This window comes from Python bivittatus, unplaced genomic scaffold (genome assembly GCF_059951505.1).
Source record: "Python bivittatus isolate LINGU-HERP-01145 unplaced genomic scaffold, Pbiv_v1 ctg000480_np1212, whole genome shotgun sequence".
Lineage (NCBI taxonomy): Eukaryota > Metazoa > Chordata > Lepidosauria > Squamata > Pythonidae > Python > Python bivittatus.
In genome coordinates this window covers 84757174-84774276 of record NW_028277075.1, presented here as the reverse complement: position 1 = coordinate 84774276, position 17103 = coordinate 84757174, and the positions used below count along the sequence as shown (strand labels likewise).

Here is a 17103-nt window from a genome sequence, read left to right as displayed (position 1 = left end):
TAAAGGACGTTAATTTGAGGGGAGAAGCACTTCCTTGTAGGATTAGCAGAGAGACACCGCAGCTATGAAAAGCTGTATCTTTTTCAGTATTCTGTGGCTCACCCTTGGTAAGTGGTAACTTCTTCTTGAAAATTTTATTAATATCCTCTGCTTCTCTTATAAAAGCTAAACTAAACCATATTACTAGCCAAATGATTCAAATATAGAGTGATCCACTTCTGACTAGCCATTGATCTACAAAGGGCAGACATAGTGATGATAATGGGTGAATATTGTGGAATAATGTTGAACTACTCCTAACTGTCTCACCTTGCTTCTTTCATGGTTTGGTTAGCATTATGTCTGAACCAGGATCACTCCTCTGATAACAATGGAAATCAGATGCCACGTCTTCTTGGTTTCTGATTTATGCCTTATTTGGGAGTGGCAAGCCAGAGATCCTGGTCTGCACACCCAGTGGTAAACAGACCATGGACAGGGCTTTCCAGATAGTTTAAACCAGTGATGGGCCAAATTTTTGACAGTTCAGAGGTTTAAAATTATTTTCTTAGCAGCCAGGGCCTATGGGGACAGGATTGAGAAGTCATGTGAATGCATGTGGTTAGATTTTCTGGGTTTTCTTTTCTGGGTTTCAGGATGTCAGAGATACCTTGTAAACTGTTTTCCATAAGCAAAGCTTAAATCAGTGTTGGAGGGGAAGGGGAAAATTGTGCCTCTGCAATTTGGAAGTTTGCTCCTGAATTGTGGTGGCACAAACTTGAGGAACTCCAGAAAGGGGGCTACATGAAGCTCATGGGCCATCCCTGTTTTCACTGTTCTCAGTGGCAAAAGAAACCATGCAATAGCAACTGAATTGAATACAGCTGCACACCTTGAACATTTTTTAGTCTGGCTTGTTATTACTTACAAATGGATTGTCCTGTATTCCAAAGACCGGCTTCAATCTAAACATGTCTTTCCCTTATGAAAATACTCTCCAAATCAAGGAAAGTGTCCTTTTCTTCACTAAAAGAATCCAAAATGATGGGAAGGGCATTTCTAGATCCAACCAGAACTAAACTTAGATCTTTTCCAGCTTGTCATTGTTAAAATTACTACTCCATTCTAATTTTTGCTCAAATATCTTCATTTGTTCAACAATTTGTCTAAGTCAGAATACTTTTTAATTCAAAAGTATCTCATGGACATAGTTTCTTACATTTGATGGTGGTGATGTGGAGCGTAGCTCTATTTCAAAGGCATTTTTGACAACAGTGAAAGCCATAACAAAGCAAAGCAGAATGTTCCAGCTTGAGAAGACTTTCGTTACTTTTTTGAGCACAATAATGATGGATGATTTTGAAGTAATTGAAGTCTGCTATGCTAATTGCTTTTCAATAGTTCAACATCTGAACTTCTTTTATGAAATTGCCCAGCCCTGAAAAAAATCTATTTTTTTACCCATACATATAGTTCCAGAATTGCATAGACAGCTCTCTTGAGAATATCAAAATTTCAAACTAGATAATACCATAGCTAAAATGGCCCCTTTCCTAAGACCTATAGTAAATCTCTTGAAAATACTGTGCTATTGTCTTATTCAAAGTTCAGCTAAAATATCTCATATCCACTTTGCAAGAGGTATTATTGGTTATCTAGTCGTATTTTATTAAATGTGTAATTAATAATAACTTGATAATTTGTAAAATTCCATACCAAATACTCCTTTTTCATTCTTCTCTTATCTCGGCCGTTTTGAATACAATAATTTTATACCAAGACATTGATAAATATGGCAGAAAATAAAAGTAATAGAGTTTGGACTAAATGATTTTTAATTATTCTATTCTGTTAAAGAGTAATTACAAAATATCCCAGTATTACCAGGAGATAGTTATCCACAAAGTATATTTAAATTACAAATTGGTTTTACTTCTTTATGTATTTAAACTTATATCTGTCACTATTTGCAGGCTCCTGCTAGTAAACAATAGCCATAATCAATAATATATTAAAGTGACAACAAAAATATACTAAAACATTCATAATATAAAATAAAAATAATAAAATCAGTCAACAATACCAACAATAATGGGGCTTCTGGGGGAGATATAGCAAACTGTGCATATGCAGAACTGATGACCACGGCAAAGAACCAAGGAACCGCTGAGTAGACCAGTTCCTTGGAACCTCTCCGGATAAGGAGAGGACAGCAGATTACTCACATGAGCTCTGGATGGCTGCTCCCTGTGAGGAGACCACAGGACAGTGGTTTTCTGTGGGTTTAAGCACCAGGAGACAATGAGATTAGCCATCTTGTTCACAACCACAGTGGAGACTTTTAAAGGACACTAAGTTCGCAAACCTCACTTTCTAATTGCTTTCGGAAATTGCTCATTAACTACTTCTAATCTATTAGAAACCTTTGGAATGACAAGTTTGAAAATGCCAGATGCATCTGCCTTTAATCCTGAATGAAAGGAAACGTTAATTATAAGCTTAAGAATTTAAAGAATTTGAAATAAACACCAAAAAGCTAAATAAGATTTTGATCTTAAAAAGTTATAAAGGGTCCAGATAAAATTGGAATATTTAAATGTTTACAGTAAGATTTTGGAATCAATTATAAAGTACAAAAAGCTTCTCAGGGGAAATAGATCCTGTTTTGGTTTCTACGAGACACAACATAGATAAATAATTTCATGATTTCAAAAACTGGACATTAGAGGGGACTAAAGCTTTTAGGTAGAGGAAAGACGGTTATGCCAATAAAAATGCTGAAGGAGAATTTTGAAGAATGGAGTCAGAAATGTCAGGAATGATGTCTCCTTCTATGGATAGGCTATGTCCAAAAGATGTTATTGAAGAAATGTCAGATGTAGAACAAATTTTATCTAACAAGATAGAGTTGGTATCGAAAGTAGATTTACAAATGACAGGCCAAGAGAATGATCTAGAAAAGGATGTTTCGCTGGATCTACAAAAGAAACTGGCTGAGGTTTTAAAATTTTAAAAAGAAATACAAATGACAAACCAAGAGAGTGACTTGAATAATTTTTTCCTACTGGATTTACAAAAAAGGCTTGTTAAAGCCTTGATGAACTCTGTATGACGGGACAAAAAAGAAATGAAGAGAAATCAGATCCTATGACAATATTGAATGAATGAATTAAACATTAAGACTGTTAGAAATAAAAGGAAGGAATATAAAGTTGGTTTATTTGATCAAGGTTAAAATAAGATATGTTGCTACTTCTGGCTATCTTTTTAAGACTTTTTGCTGACACCAAGACTGAAAAGGTGCTGTTTTATGGATTTGTTTATAGATAAGAGATGGGATGTGGGCTGAAGAGATAAATGTTTGTAACCTTAGAGGAAGTGAAGAGTCACTAAATTTGTTTATATTTGTTGTGATGAAGGTTGGAAGTCACTTCTTTATATATTTCTTTTCTTTTTCTTTATTATATCCTTACTTTTCTCTTTCTTGTCTTTTCTTTTTACTCCTCTCTATTTTCTTTTCTTTCTTTAAGTTTAGTTTGTATTAGATTTTTACTATTATAATAAAAATTCTTAATAAAAATTATGCACACACACAAACAATACCAACAATAATATAATGATGATGTCATGTCATCTACCATAGGCTCCCTGAAACAATCTGGTTTTTAAAAGTTTATGGAAAGCCAATAACACGAGGGCCAATCTGATTTCCAGCTGGCAGCGAATACATAATTCAGGTACCCCCACTGAGAAGCAACACTTGCAAGCCTCAATTGCCCCCACTTCAGGAAAATGAGAAACCAAAAGCCCTTTCTCCTGGGATGAGCAAATTGGATGGTTGAATCCAGCTGGAGAAGACTACCCTGCAGATACATCGGTCCCAAGCCAAAAAGGGTCTACAGAGTTGAGCCAACAAACATACCACTACATTTTGGATCAATTATAGTTTCCCAGTGTTCTTCAAAAGCAGCCTTGGGTATAGCCTACTGCAGTAGTCCAAGTAAAATTACGGCCTTGGGCAGAACTTCCATAGACATAAATGGAGTATGGACACCTCTTCCATTAACCAAGTAACTTCATACTGCTCTCTTGGCTGTTTTTTTTACCACCATTCCAAGCAAAGCAGTATCCTGAGTCATTCCACGATATATTGTCTAGTTGGGTCAGAGCATAAGGTTTTTCGTGCTAAAGTTATTTATACATTGTCATGTTTCTAATTCTTCATCGGTTGAATATCGCCGATGTTTAAGATTTTTATTAGAACTATGGAGTTTGCACTATTTCATATTTTATGAGAGAATTCATCTACATTTTGTGGAACTTGTTCTTAGCTGTACAACCTATCCCTGTGTAGGAACCATCCCTACTCTTGTTTTGAAGCAGATATTTGTCCTCTTGTAGAACGGTATAGGTGGATATAACAGGAAAGGGGGTAGGAAAATGTTTTTGCATGCACAGCATGATGTTCTTGGAATAGTTGAGTGTGACTCATTGTCAGTCATCTTTGCAACGCAAAGGATAAATCCAGAATTTCAGGAGCAAACTCCCAGATGTGCTATAAGACTATTCCTGTCCCCTTATCTGCATTGCAAAATCAAGTGACCCTTGAAAATCTGCTTTTGGAAATTTTCAGCCCTCGAAAGCAGGCCAGGTCAAGAAACAGGCAGGGCAGGCATTCCAGAAATACTCTGTATACCAGAATCTTGAAAGGGCTGTCAGAGTTTTTGTCTGCCCCATCTTATACCAAACTAAATCAAGATTATTTTGAGTTTCTTTTTCATACTCTCCTCTTTCTCAGAATTGACTAATCTTTTCTTAGAGTCTCCCCTTAATGGCTCACTCATTTCTTCTCCATTTGCAAGATCAGGTCTACATTATCTGCCTTACAATTCAGCCTTTTGGAGATGAGTTTAATGTTCTTCCAGAAAAGTACAAGATCCATGTTCAGAAACAACCCAAGGGACACCCCAGCAGTGCAAAAGAGGAATTGGGAGGAGCCCTGGGTTGACATCCTTCCTGCTTCAGCCCATGATATGGCTGCAATTGTGTACATCAAATGCTGATTGTAACGATCTGCCATCCGCTGATCCCAAATCCAGTAACTTTCCTTGCAACTAATATTGATTCAAAAGAAAGTTCATTTATTGAGAACAAGTGTACAGTTCCAAAGCATTGCTAAGACTGAGCCTGAGCATGCCAAAAGTTGTTTTTCTTACTTACTTTTCCCTCCTTCATCCCCCTTACCTCCTGGTCTCCTGATTCCCTTGCTGGTACGACCTTGAGCATGCCAGTGCCTGTGATGAGGAGCCATCTGCTTCTAATGGTTTCCCATTCCTTCTCCCCCCCCCATTTTACAATGGCAGAACCACAGCGTGTAAAAAGCAATTGCTAAACTAGCCAACATAACAAGCTACTATTAAATCTTGCAAGGATTCTGACACTGATGTTGATTTTAATACATTTAAGTATTATAGGATATTGTAGTCTAAATCTGTTTTTCCAAATGCTGGCAATTTCCAGAATACTCAGCAGTGGCCACCTGAAAGTTAATATAGATCTGAAACACCAGTCTGGATTAATTACAAATCCAATATAAAGTGTATAAATGAATGAAAATAATAATAATAATAATTTGATGTGTGAAAGCTGGATGTTGCAGCTGAATTTAATAAATAATAATAATAAATATTATTATTATTTATTGAACTTGTATGCCACCCAACTCTCAACAATTCTAGGTGGCTCACAACAATCAAAACAACGAAATTACAGTAAAACCAATAAAAGGGAAAAAACAGATAAAAGAGTGAGACAGATTAAAAGAGCAAAAAAGCTAGAATATTTATAAACATATATATGAGTAATATGAATACCTTGTGTTATTCTGTTAATACATTCGTTGTGGCAAATCAGGCATATATATTGTTTTTTAAAAAATAATATATCACACATACAAAAAAAATTTTGTATACATTTTGACCTGTACATATAAATGTCTACATGAGGAGGCACCAGCTGACTAATTCTGACAAGATCATGAAAGATAAAGACATTTAAAGGATAACAAGGATCAGAATAATGAAAACAATGATCTTTCCACTTAGCAGTGTTGCTAATAGTGTGAAAAGAGCCACACAGGGAAGATTCATGCATTCAGTTATGTCAAAATGAAAGAGGACACATTGTGGCTTAATGTCAAATGTCAACCCAGCTACTACAGTTTGAAAACCATGGTCATATTTGAACCCAGTCATTATGATGTTGTCAAACAGTATTTTCAACAAGCCATGGCTTAGTGTAATGTGTGAATCCAGCACTTATTATTTGGGTCTCCAGTTATTTGGTTAAGTTTTCTGCTACTTGAAAGATGACAACCTTGACTTTAAATGAGTCCCCTAATAAAAAAAGACTTCGGTAGTCAGCAATAAATAATTAAGCAGAGACACAGCTGCAACATCCAGCTTTCGCACATCGAATTTAGGTTGCCAACTCTAGCTGAAATCCGTCTTGGTAAGTTCCCCCTCCAATAAATATGTGACATAACTCTATAGATGTGCATGTGATGCATATTCTAGCCAGATACTGCTCTCAAAAAAAGGGTCAGGAGCCAGACAAAAAATGAATTATATTGATTATAATTATTTGATTAAAATCAATTGCCTGTAAAATTACACAATCCATTTACAAAATTAATCAATATCTATCTGCATATATACAAGTAGTCCCCGGGTTAAGAATACCTGTAACTATGGGTTACAGACAACCCATAGTTAAGAATGGAGCCTAGTGTAGTAAAATTTGAGTTAAATACACAATGATTCAAGTTAAATACACAATGGTTTGAGTTCATTACACAATACTACTTATACAGTATTATACAATAATACTGTTCCAGCTTACATACAAATTCGACTTAAGGACAGATCTTGGGAATGGAGCTTGTTCTTAAATTGTGGACTACCTGTAGTGACCATTCTCTCTTCAACACACAAGATTAAGGTCACATATGGAAACATCCTAGTATGCACATTTTCATCCCTCCTTTCAGTTAAGACAGCAAAGTAAAAAAGATGGACACAGCATGGAAACGGAAGAGGTACTTTGAGAAGGGAAGGAAAGAGAAAGCAGGGAACAAAATTCAGGGGAGCTGTGTCAATGAGAAGAGATAACTGAACAGGGGAAGAGAAACTCTGTTTTGGTGTTATGAAAGAGTTAAATTCACTAGGCACACAGCCCCTCCCAAGCAACAGCTAATCTTTAGGTTAAATTTCAGAAGCACAGGCTTGGTAGCAGCATTTTTGTGGCCAGTTGTACTTCTTGCCCATTCCTTTGTTTTCAGCAGTGCCTTCTATTCTTCTCAGGATATGTAATGCAAACCTCCCAATACATGATTGATTATTTGGAGAAGAACACAGATCCTACTCCTGGTAAGTAAGATTTATTTGTCTAGGGTCTGCATAGTTATATCGGCCATCAAATGAACCTACCATCTATGAAATCCCCCCAAAACATTCACTTTTAAAATAGACTTGCATAATTCAGGGGGATTACTACAAATGCATACCTGCATTTGTTTCCCCTTCTAAGAATTTATTTTTTATGTTTATAAATTTATGTTTTTAATTCATGTTTAATAGCTTTTAACATAGACTGCCATGCTTTTAATGAAGTCTTGTGAATTCATAGCTAACAACTGAAGAAGTATAGCGCAGGTTTAGATCTTTGAAGTTAGAACTGGACTTAGTATTAACATGATGTGCAGGTTTTATGTGAGAGAACAGGAGAGGAAGAAAAAGCCTCCAGCATCTTCTTTATTTTTCAACACCCCCTCTGATTTGACAGCAACTTTAAAAGGAGGATAGCTGTAGCCTACTTCTTCGTTTGGTAGTTCGCCCAGTTACCTAGAGCAGTGTTGTCCAAACTTGGCCACTTTAAGATGAGTGGACTTCAACTCCCAGAATTCCGCAGCCAGCCATGCAGTTGAAGTCCACTCATCTTAAAGTGGCCAAGTTTGGACAACACTGACCTAGAGGAAAAAAAAAGGATAAAGGTAACACGAAGTGGCACAGCATATCTTAGAGAGAAAGGTGGAGTGAAAGCAGGAGGCAAGAATAAGGAGCAAATAAAATGAAATAAATAAAATCAGGAGCAAAAGCCAAGAATGTAGACATGATGGTTGCTTAGGCAAAGCTAAACTGAAACTTTTAGTTCTTGCTATTCAGGAGAATATCCAGTGGTCCTCCTGTTCAGCAGTGTCAGCCCAAGGCCTGAGAAGACCAACCTGTTTAGGCAGATGATGATAAACCTTATTAATGAATTTATTTTAATTCTGTTTTTCCTTTAGAAAAGTGTCCTGAACAGATCTTTACCTATGGTGCTAAATGTGTCCAGCTCCTTAACAAGACTATCTTCCAGTGTCCTTATGGGTTCTACTATGAATCAGCTTGCCAGCTAGGTGAGTTATATGTTGATCCCTTGGGCGCCTCTCTTACAATGAATAGAAACACTTTTTTTTACAGTGTTTCTATTATGGTTTGTCTATTGTTACCACTGAACCTGCCTGAAAAAAAAAATCACTATGAATCTGTTGGAAATATAGAGTAAACCATTTCTAGCAGTTGAAAGACTTTATGACCTCACACTTGGGAACCATAACATCTGCTTTAATACAGGCAGGTATTTATTTGCCTTCTCTAATACAGAAAAAAAACCACCTGGTTCTCTAATACAGAAAAAAAGCTTGGTTAGTCCTAGCACTTTTCTAGGGCTTGATCTCCATGGATCTAACTTATTCCTTCCAGGATTTTGAAATCTGAAAAATATTTCCATCTATGTAAAGGTTTTAACCTGTTCCATGCTATTTGTATTTATGCTTATGGTGCACTGGTTCTTTAAAAACAGGCAACTAATCTTAGTTTTAGCCATTTTTCAATGTAGCAGACTTCTAGGGCCCAAAAATTACTCCTTAGCCTCGCCTATGTTGTGTGGAGACAAGCTGTACCACTGATATAGAAGAGTACCTCTGCTGATCTATCTCCAAATTTAGGGTCAAGCCCCTATGAGCAACCCAGCAAGAAAGATTCGTGATAAATATAATTAGTTAAGTTTAGTGTCAAGAAGATATGGGGTTAACATATAGAACCTTGGAAAGTTAATAAGCCAAAATTCTAGCCTTCATTTATTAGTTAAATAATTTGGGCGAGGGTCTCTGAAAGCTTGCTTCCGGAATGGCAGGTCAAAGAACTAAATACCATTTTTCTAGATAAGACTGACCTGGATTATCCATCTGCCCATGTTTTTAGACATTCCCATTTCTTTCCTAGCCCCAGAGGTCTCATTTAACCCTACTATTAAATAGTAGGGAAGCCGTAAACTCCCCCATAAATGCCTATCATAGCAGTCTCTGATCAATCAAGGACTCAATTCATTTCTATCAGATTTTGTTCCTGGGGAATAAATGAACCAAATGTCTTTAAGGTCACAAACGCCTCATCAAATGTTTTATGAGTAGTTATCTAGCATTGATCTAGCATTGCTCTCCCTTCTCTGAAACCTGCTTGCTCTTTGGGGGAGACATTTTTTTGCTGTAGCCAGTTTGAAAGTTTCCAGAAAAGAAGAAATGCATTTAATTTGCTGCTCATGTTTATGTTGTTGATTTATTGGGTGGTTGCTGTCATCATTTTACTGTACTACCCTGTAATGTGTATTGATGTTTTCCGAAAAGCGATTTGAGAGGGGTGTTAGGATATTCTCATGGGAAGAAATGCAAATCGCTTATCTCCAAACAATTGTTTTGACTGCAAAAGTCAGGCCATCTGCATTTATTTTTCTAGTTTGCACGTATACTGCTATTTACTGCCACCTATTGGCATCTGTATGCTAGTTCCCTAAGGGGAGGTGCATAGTGTCAATAAATTGTGGGTGATTATATGTCTCACTGCTTAATAGGATTTTAGTCATCATGTAATCAGTTTTATAGGTTATGTAGTAGTAACTAACACCTAAGTAGTGTACCTCTTCTCTGAGGGTTTTTGGCTAGAGACTTTGTTAAACTTGTGTATTGGATAAGTCTTGGATGCCACATATATGAGAAGAAGTGATTTTTATATGTTTTGCATGAAACTTGTATTTTATGTAGTTTTTATTTTTCTCAATAAACAACCAGATATGTTCTATAACTTCTGGCTGGATTTCTTTGAAGAACAAGATAAGGACATTGCATTCTTTAAATCTCTCTAATGCTGCTTGTTATATCTGCACTCTGCATAACATGCTCACCAGATCAATTTCAATCCACTGTTATAGGTGGCAAGTATGATGGATCAACTCCAGCCCTGAGGGAGCTACATCATGCTGGGTGAATAGAGTTGTCAGAAAAGGGCCCACTGGCCCACATTTGTTTTCAGCAATTTGAGGAGACTCAAGTCTCCTTCAGACATTTTCCTATTTTTAATTGTCCCATTAATGTGTGATGTTTCAAAACAGGATGCAAGAGGCCACTTTGCTTTACTATAACATACTCCTGGTCAAATGGTTTAATGAGAGAACATCTGCTCTGTGTCAGCTATTAGCAGATCTTGTATATTAAGTGTAAATCTGTGATATGAATTCAGGACCTTTTCAGTTAAGGACTTTCACATAACTGGAATACATTTTGAGCTAAGAAAACTCCCCTTGCCACACATCTCTCTCTCTCTCTCTCTCTCTCTCTCTCTCTCTCCTTTTTTGGTGGAAGAGGGGGATTATTTAATCCAAGTCAGCTTCTTCCTTTTCTGTTACCTATGTACCAGCCCTTCTGGAGCATGGGCTGTTCCCTAACACTTAAACCTGACAGCAATAACCACTGTGAGGACACAGGCCTACACTAAAAGAAGAGACTGATTTCATTGGTTATGTGAAACCTTGACAAGGTTAATGATGTTAGTCCTTCATGTTACCCCAAAACTGAATTCTTCATGAAGATTGCATTCAACTGATTCTTTAATCTTTTCATTTATAATTCTTAATAAAATCATTTAAAGGCCAATACAATACAAAAAGTACAAAGAGAAAAAATACAAAGGAAAAAGAAGGGGGGAGGGTGGATCAGAAAAAAAGAAAAGGAAAAAAGGAAAAAAAGAAGAAAAAAGAAGTAACTTCCCCCTTCATCCCAGCAAGTAGAAACAATTTTAATAGCTTATCACCATTTCTAAATACAATATAATCTCTCTTCTCCCCATAGCTCATCTCTTAGATAAAAAAACAAAAAACAAAATCCAAATAATTTGTCAATCGCTTATTGTCAGCAAAAGTCCAGTAAGGGTAACCAGATATAACTGTCGTCTTTCAGCCCTGATCAAACAAGCCAACCTTGTGTTCCTTCCCTGAGTTTTTAAACATAGTCTTTAACCCCTTTCAAAAGAGTCCCAGACTGATGTCCTAGCTGATCATCTGTGTTTCAACGCAAAAATCTTTCTGAACCTGAACAAATTTTGTTTGTATATTCAATAAGTAGAGTTTATCCTTTTGTTTGATGCTTCTAATAAAGTCCTTCAAAACCTTAACAGAGCAATTTTGAATATCCAATAAAAAAAATATCCAAATCTCTTTCCTGGTTTAATATCTGTACATCACCTTTAGGGAATCGGTCATCCATCAGATCCATTTGTGTTACATTTAAGTCCCCCCTCAAGTCAATTTCATAAACATCTATTGCAATTTGTTCTTGTTCTGTATCTTCATTACAACATGCTCTGTCCAACCTGTCAATCAATTGATCCATTCTAAGAAGAAGTTTAGTAGAAAAGTATTCAAAAAGATGCAGTACAGATTTCCACTTCGATTTCTTTATCGGCTCCATATTCTGTATCCTTTATCTTCTAGCTCCCTCTAGTGTCCAACCTTCAAGGTCTCCTTATATTAAAGAGCCAAAGTAATTGTCATTTTCCCATGAGAAATTATCTTCTAATTAATTCAAAGCTATAATTCCAAATCCCTCTGGCCCATTGTTAACTTTCTAGAATCCATATACTAAGCACCCTTTTGCTGCTTAGTCCAAAAAACCATACATTTTCCAAAGCTTTTAAAATCACATTTACACCATCGTTCTCTAAGGGGGAGGAGACCCACCCAATGAAAACAGTAAGACCTTGCCAAGCTGATGAGTCTTAATCTCTCCAGTAAACAACAAAAAGAAATAATAATCCAAAAAAGGTGATTAAGAAATGAGGCTCAGTCAAGCTTAATGTCTGTGAAGGCTGCTTTGCGAGTGTAAGCTTGATAAAATCCTGACTCCCAGCCATTCCACTCAGAAGCCGACTGCAAAAACAGCAGTTTCCGTGCTTTACTCATTGAGTAGTGGCTGTACAGAGTCACGTGGGTAATCTCAACGCTCTCTCCTTCTCCGGAGAGATTTCGCCAGTCTGGATCCAGCGTCCAGCTGCAGCTATGCTCGCAGTCGCTATTCTGCCTCAGACAGGATGTCAGCTCGCCATGGCTCCCACAGGAAGTGAAGATCGCATTCAACTCGTTCATTCAAAATGCACAGACTGAGTTTTTCTGCCATTTGGTGAAAAGTACCAGACCGCACAGCTAAAAGGTTTATTTTGGACTGCTGAATTTGAGAGTAAGGTGTAAGAACCGTAATTCAATTGGCCATTTTAAACAATTTTAATTTTAAACCATTTTAATTAAACAATAAATTAAAAAATTAAACATTTTAAACAATAAGAAAGCTGGCATCCTTCTGCAAAGAGGGAAAACTGCCCGATGTCCAAGTATATATCTTTTTGGTGACATGATCTATCTTCATAAACCAGATCATACCTTCATTTTTTAAAAAGCTGAAAGGAGGTCTTCAGCTCAGGTTTGGTAATCTACTGTGGTTGTCTCTCTAAATTCTAATTTCAATTCCAGAAAAACATGCTCTTTCTTGGGAATCTCACAAGACCTGAATTTGTACATTTAGCTCTGTTTTCCATTTGTTGTCTAACGCTGGGCAAAGCAAAGCATATGGTTGTATAACAAAACTCTACTTTTAGCAGCTGGCTACAGGTAATAAAATGCTGATTGTCCTGATATCGTATGAAGTTCTACTGTAATTTCAGGAAAAGTATTCCCAGGACAAGCGATTCTGGATGACCCATTTGACGTCTCTATGGAAGACACAGTGAATTATACAGAATTATATGAAAATCTCACTAATTTTGTAAGTTTACTTTTTCTGACATCTTTTCTATTTTCTCAAAATAGATGCAGCTAGGTATTTCTTGCACCCATTCATATCTACAGCTGAATTATACAGAGAAAAAAAATGTTCTGATTCTGGTTTTTGTCATACTCATTACCTCCAAAATTTGCATTTTAATATCCACATCTATTGAAATTAAGGCTTCCTATGATATTAAATATTTGAGTCTGATCACATCATCAAAACTTACTTCATATACATAAAATGCAAAATAAAAATAATATAAAAATAATACGTGTATTACATTTATAAAGTAATGATACATTTCTATACGATATAAACAGTTTTCAAACATTTTAATTTGTAGTTAAACCAAGCAGTTATTAGGACTTTTGTTGTTGTTGTTTAGTCGTTAAGTCGTGTCCGACTCTCCGTGACCCCATGAACCATACTGCGCCAGGCCTTCCGGTCCTTCACTGCCTCCCTGAGTTTGCTCAGTTTCATGCTCATTGCTTCAGTGATGCTATCTAACCATCTCATCCTCTGCCGTCCTCTTCTCCTTTTGCCTTCAATCTTTCCCAGCATCAGGGTCTTTTCCAAAGAGTCCTCTCTTCGCATTAGGTGACCAAAGTATCTGAGCTTGAGCTTCATTATCGATCCTTCCAATGAGCAATCAGGGTTGATTTCCTTTAAGATTGACTGGTTTGACCTCCTAGCAGTCCAGGGGACTCTCAAGAGTCTTCTCCAGCACCACAGTTCAAAGGCATCAATTCTTCGGCGCTCCGCCTTCTTTATGGTCCAGCTCTCACAGCCATACATTACTACTGGAAAAACCATAGCTTTGACTATGCGGATCTTTGTCGGCAAGGTGACGTCTCTGCTTTTTAATATGCTATCTAGGCTTGCCATAGCTTTCCTCCCAAGGAGCAAGCGTCTTTTAATTTCATGGCTGCAGTCTCCATCTGCGGTGATCTTGGAGCCCAAATAAATGAAGTCTGTTACTGCTTCCATTTCTACCCCTTCTATTTGCCAGGAATTGATGGGTCCAGATGCCATGATCTTAGTTTTTTTAATGTTGAGTTTCAAACCAGCTTTTGCACTCTCCTCTTTCACCCTCATCAAGAGGCTCTTTAGTTCTTCTTCACTTTCTGCCATTAGGGTGGTATCGTCCGCATATCTGAGGTTGTTGATGATTCTCCCTGCAATCTTAATTCCGGCTTGTGATTCTTCCAGCCTGGCATTTCTCATGATGTACTCTGCATATAGGTTAAATAAGCAGGGTGACAGTATACAGCCTTGTCGTACACCTTTCCCTATTTTGAACCAATCGGTTGTTCCGTGACCGGTTCTAACTGTTGCTTCTTGGCCCGCATACAGATTTCTCAGGAGACAGGTAAGGTGGTCTGGTACTCCCATCTCTTTAAGAATTTGCCACAGTTTGTTGTGATCCACACAATCAAAGGCTTTTGCATAGTCAATGAAGCAGAAGTAGATATTTTTCTGGAACTCTCGTGCTTTCTCCATGATCCAGCGAATGTTGGCGATTTGATCTCTAGTTCCTCTGCCTCTTCGAAACCCAGCTTGTACATCCGGTAGTTCTCGGTTCATGTATTGCTGAAGCCTAGCTTGTAGGATTTTGAGCATAACCTTGCTAGCATGTGAAATGAGTGCAATTGTGCGATAGTTTGAGCATTCTTTGGCATTGCCCTTCTTTGGAATTGGAACGTAAACTGACCTTTTCCAATCCCGTGGCCACTGTTGCGTTTTCCAAACTTGCTGGCATATTGAGTGCAGCACTTTAACACCATCGTCTTTTAGTATTTTAAATAACTCAGCTGGAATACTGTCATCTCCACTAGCTTTGTTGTTAGCAATGCTTCCTAAGGCCCACTTGACTTCACTCTCTAGGATGTCTGGCTCAAGGTCAGCGATCACACCAGCGTGGACATCAGGGACATTAAGATCTTTCTTGTATAGTTCTTCTGTGTATTCTTGCCACCTCTTCTTAATCTCTTCTGCTTCTGTTAGGTCCCTGCCTTTTTTGTCCTTTATCATGCCCATCTTTGCACTAAACGTTCCTTTCATATCTCCAATTTTCTTGAAGAGATCTCTAGTCTTCCCATTCTATTGTTTTCCTCAATTTCTTTGCATTGTTCATTTAAGAAGGCTTTCTTATCTCTCCTTGCTATTCTCTGGAAATCTGCATTCAGTTGCTTATATCTTTCCCTTTCACCCTTGCTTTTCGCATTCCTTCTTTCCACAGCTATTTGTAAAGCCTCATCAGACAGCCATTTTGCTTTCTTGCATTTCTTTTTCTTTGGGATGGTTTTAGTTGCTGCCTCCTGTACAATGTTACGGACCTCCGTCCATAGTTCTTCAGGCACTCTGTCTACCAAATCTAATCCTCTAAATCTATTCATCACCTTCACTGTGTACTCACAAGGAATATGATCTAAGTCATACCTGAGTGGTCTAGTGGTTTTCCCTACATTCTTCAATTTAAGCCTAAATTTTGCAGTAAGAAGCTCATGATCTGAGCCACAGTCAGCTCCTGGTCTTGTTTTTGCTGTCTGTATAGAGCTTCTCCATCTTTGGCTGCAAAGTATGTAATCAATCTGGTTTCGGTATTGACCATCTGGTGATGTCCATATGTAGAGTCGTCTCTTGTGTTGTTGGAAAAGAGTGTTTGCTATGACTAGCTTGTTCTCTTGACAGAACTCTATTAGCCTTTGCCCTGCTTCATTTTGTACTCCAAGGCCAAACTTGCCTGTTATTCCGATTACTCCTTGACTTCCTACTTTAGCATTCCAATCCCCTATGATGAAAAGGACATCTTTTTTTGGTGCTAGTTCTAGAAGATGTTGTAGGTCTTCATAGAAGCGGTCAACCTCAGCTTCTTCAGCATCAGTGGTTGGGGCATAGACTTGGATGACTGTGATATTGAATGGTTTGCCTTGGATACGCACTGAGATCATCCTGTCGTTTTTGAGGTTGTACCCCATTACTGCCTTTCCGACTCTCTTATTGACTATGATTGCAACTCCATTTCTTCTAAGGGTTTCTTGCCCACAGTAGTAGATATAATGGTCACCCGAATTAAATTCACCCATTCCCGTCCATTTCAGTTCGCTGATTCCCAAGATGTCGACGTTCAATCTTGTCATCTCATGTTTGACCACATCCAGCTTGCCTTGGTTCATAGATCTTACATTCCAGGTACCTATACAATATTGTTCTTTACAGCATCGGACCTTCTTTTCACTTCCAGATACATCCACAGCTGAACGTCCTTTCGGCTTTAGCCCAGCCGCTTCACTCTTTCTGGAGCTACTTGGAATTGCCCTCCGCTCTTCCCCAGTAGCATTTTGGACATCTTCCGACCTGAGGGGCTCATCTTCCGGCGTCATATCTTTTGGCCTTTTAACATTGTCCATGGGGTTTTCTTGGCAAGGATACTGGAGTGGGTTGCCATTTCCTTCTCCAGTGGACCACATTTTGTCAGAACTCTCTGTCATGACCTGTCCATCTTGGGTGGCCCTGCACGGTATAGCTCATGGCTTCACTGAGTTACGCAAGCCCCTTCGCCACGACAAGGCAGTGATCCATGAAGGGGTATTAGGACTAGGAATGGATTAGTTTAAGTGGAAGGGAAAACCTGTAGAAATCTTACTACCACTTCACACAGGACACCAGTGAATCTAGACCTGGTATAAAAGTATCCAGCAGAGGGCCAATTCAGAGCTTTATAAAAATACCTAACTATCTTTGCACATATCTTAATTGGGAACATCATTTTAAAATTGATTACTCCTTTAGATCAATTGTTATAATATCTTGGAATAATCCAGGTTTGCCCATGCTAAACTCTAGTGTTATGAAGACAACCTGTTTTTGGTTTTGGCCTACGTGGTTTCTCTCTCCTCTTCTCCTTTGGAACAGCAGTAGCAGTCAGAAGA

General features: G+C 37.8%; 1 protein-coding gene across 3 annotated transcripts in view; it reads left to right on the top strand.

Moving 5' to 3' along the window:
* MUC13 (mucin 13, cell surface associated) overlaps positions 1-17103 on the top strand; it is a 38245-nt gene continuing 21142 nt past the window's right edge. Inside the window, exons 1-4 of one of the 3 annotated variants that reach the window (XM_088146456.1) lie at positions 1-107; positions 7341-7406; positions 8324-8434; positions 13065-13165. In XM_088146456.1, coding sequence (XP_088002582.1) covers positions 65-107; positions 7341-7406; positions 8324-8434; positions 13065-13165 — 321 coding nt within the window. In that variant the 5' untranslated portion in view covers positions 1-64. Of the gene's footprint in view, positions 108-7318; positions 7407-8323; positions 8435-13064; positions 13166-17103 lie in introns of all 3 variants that reach the window. The other 2 variants (XM_088146457.1, XM_088146458.1) reach the window with 2 other exon arrangements.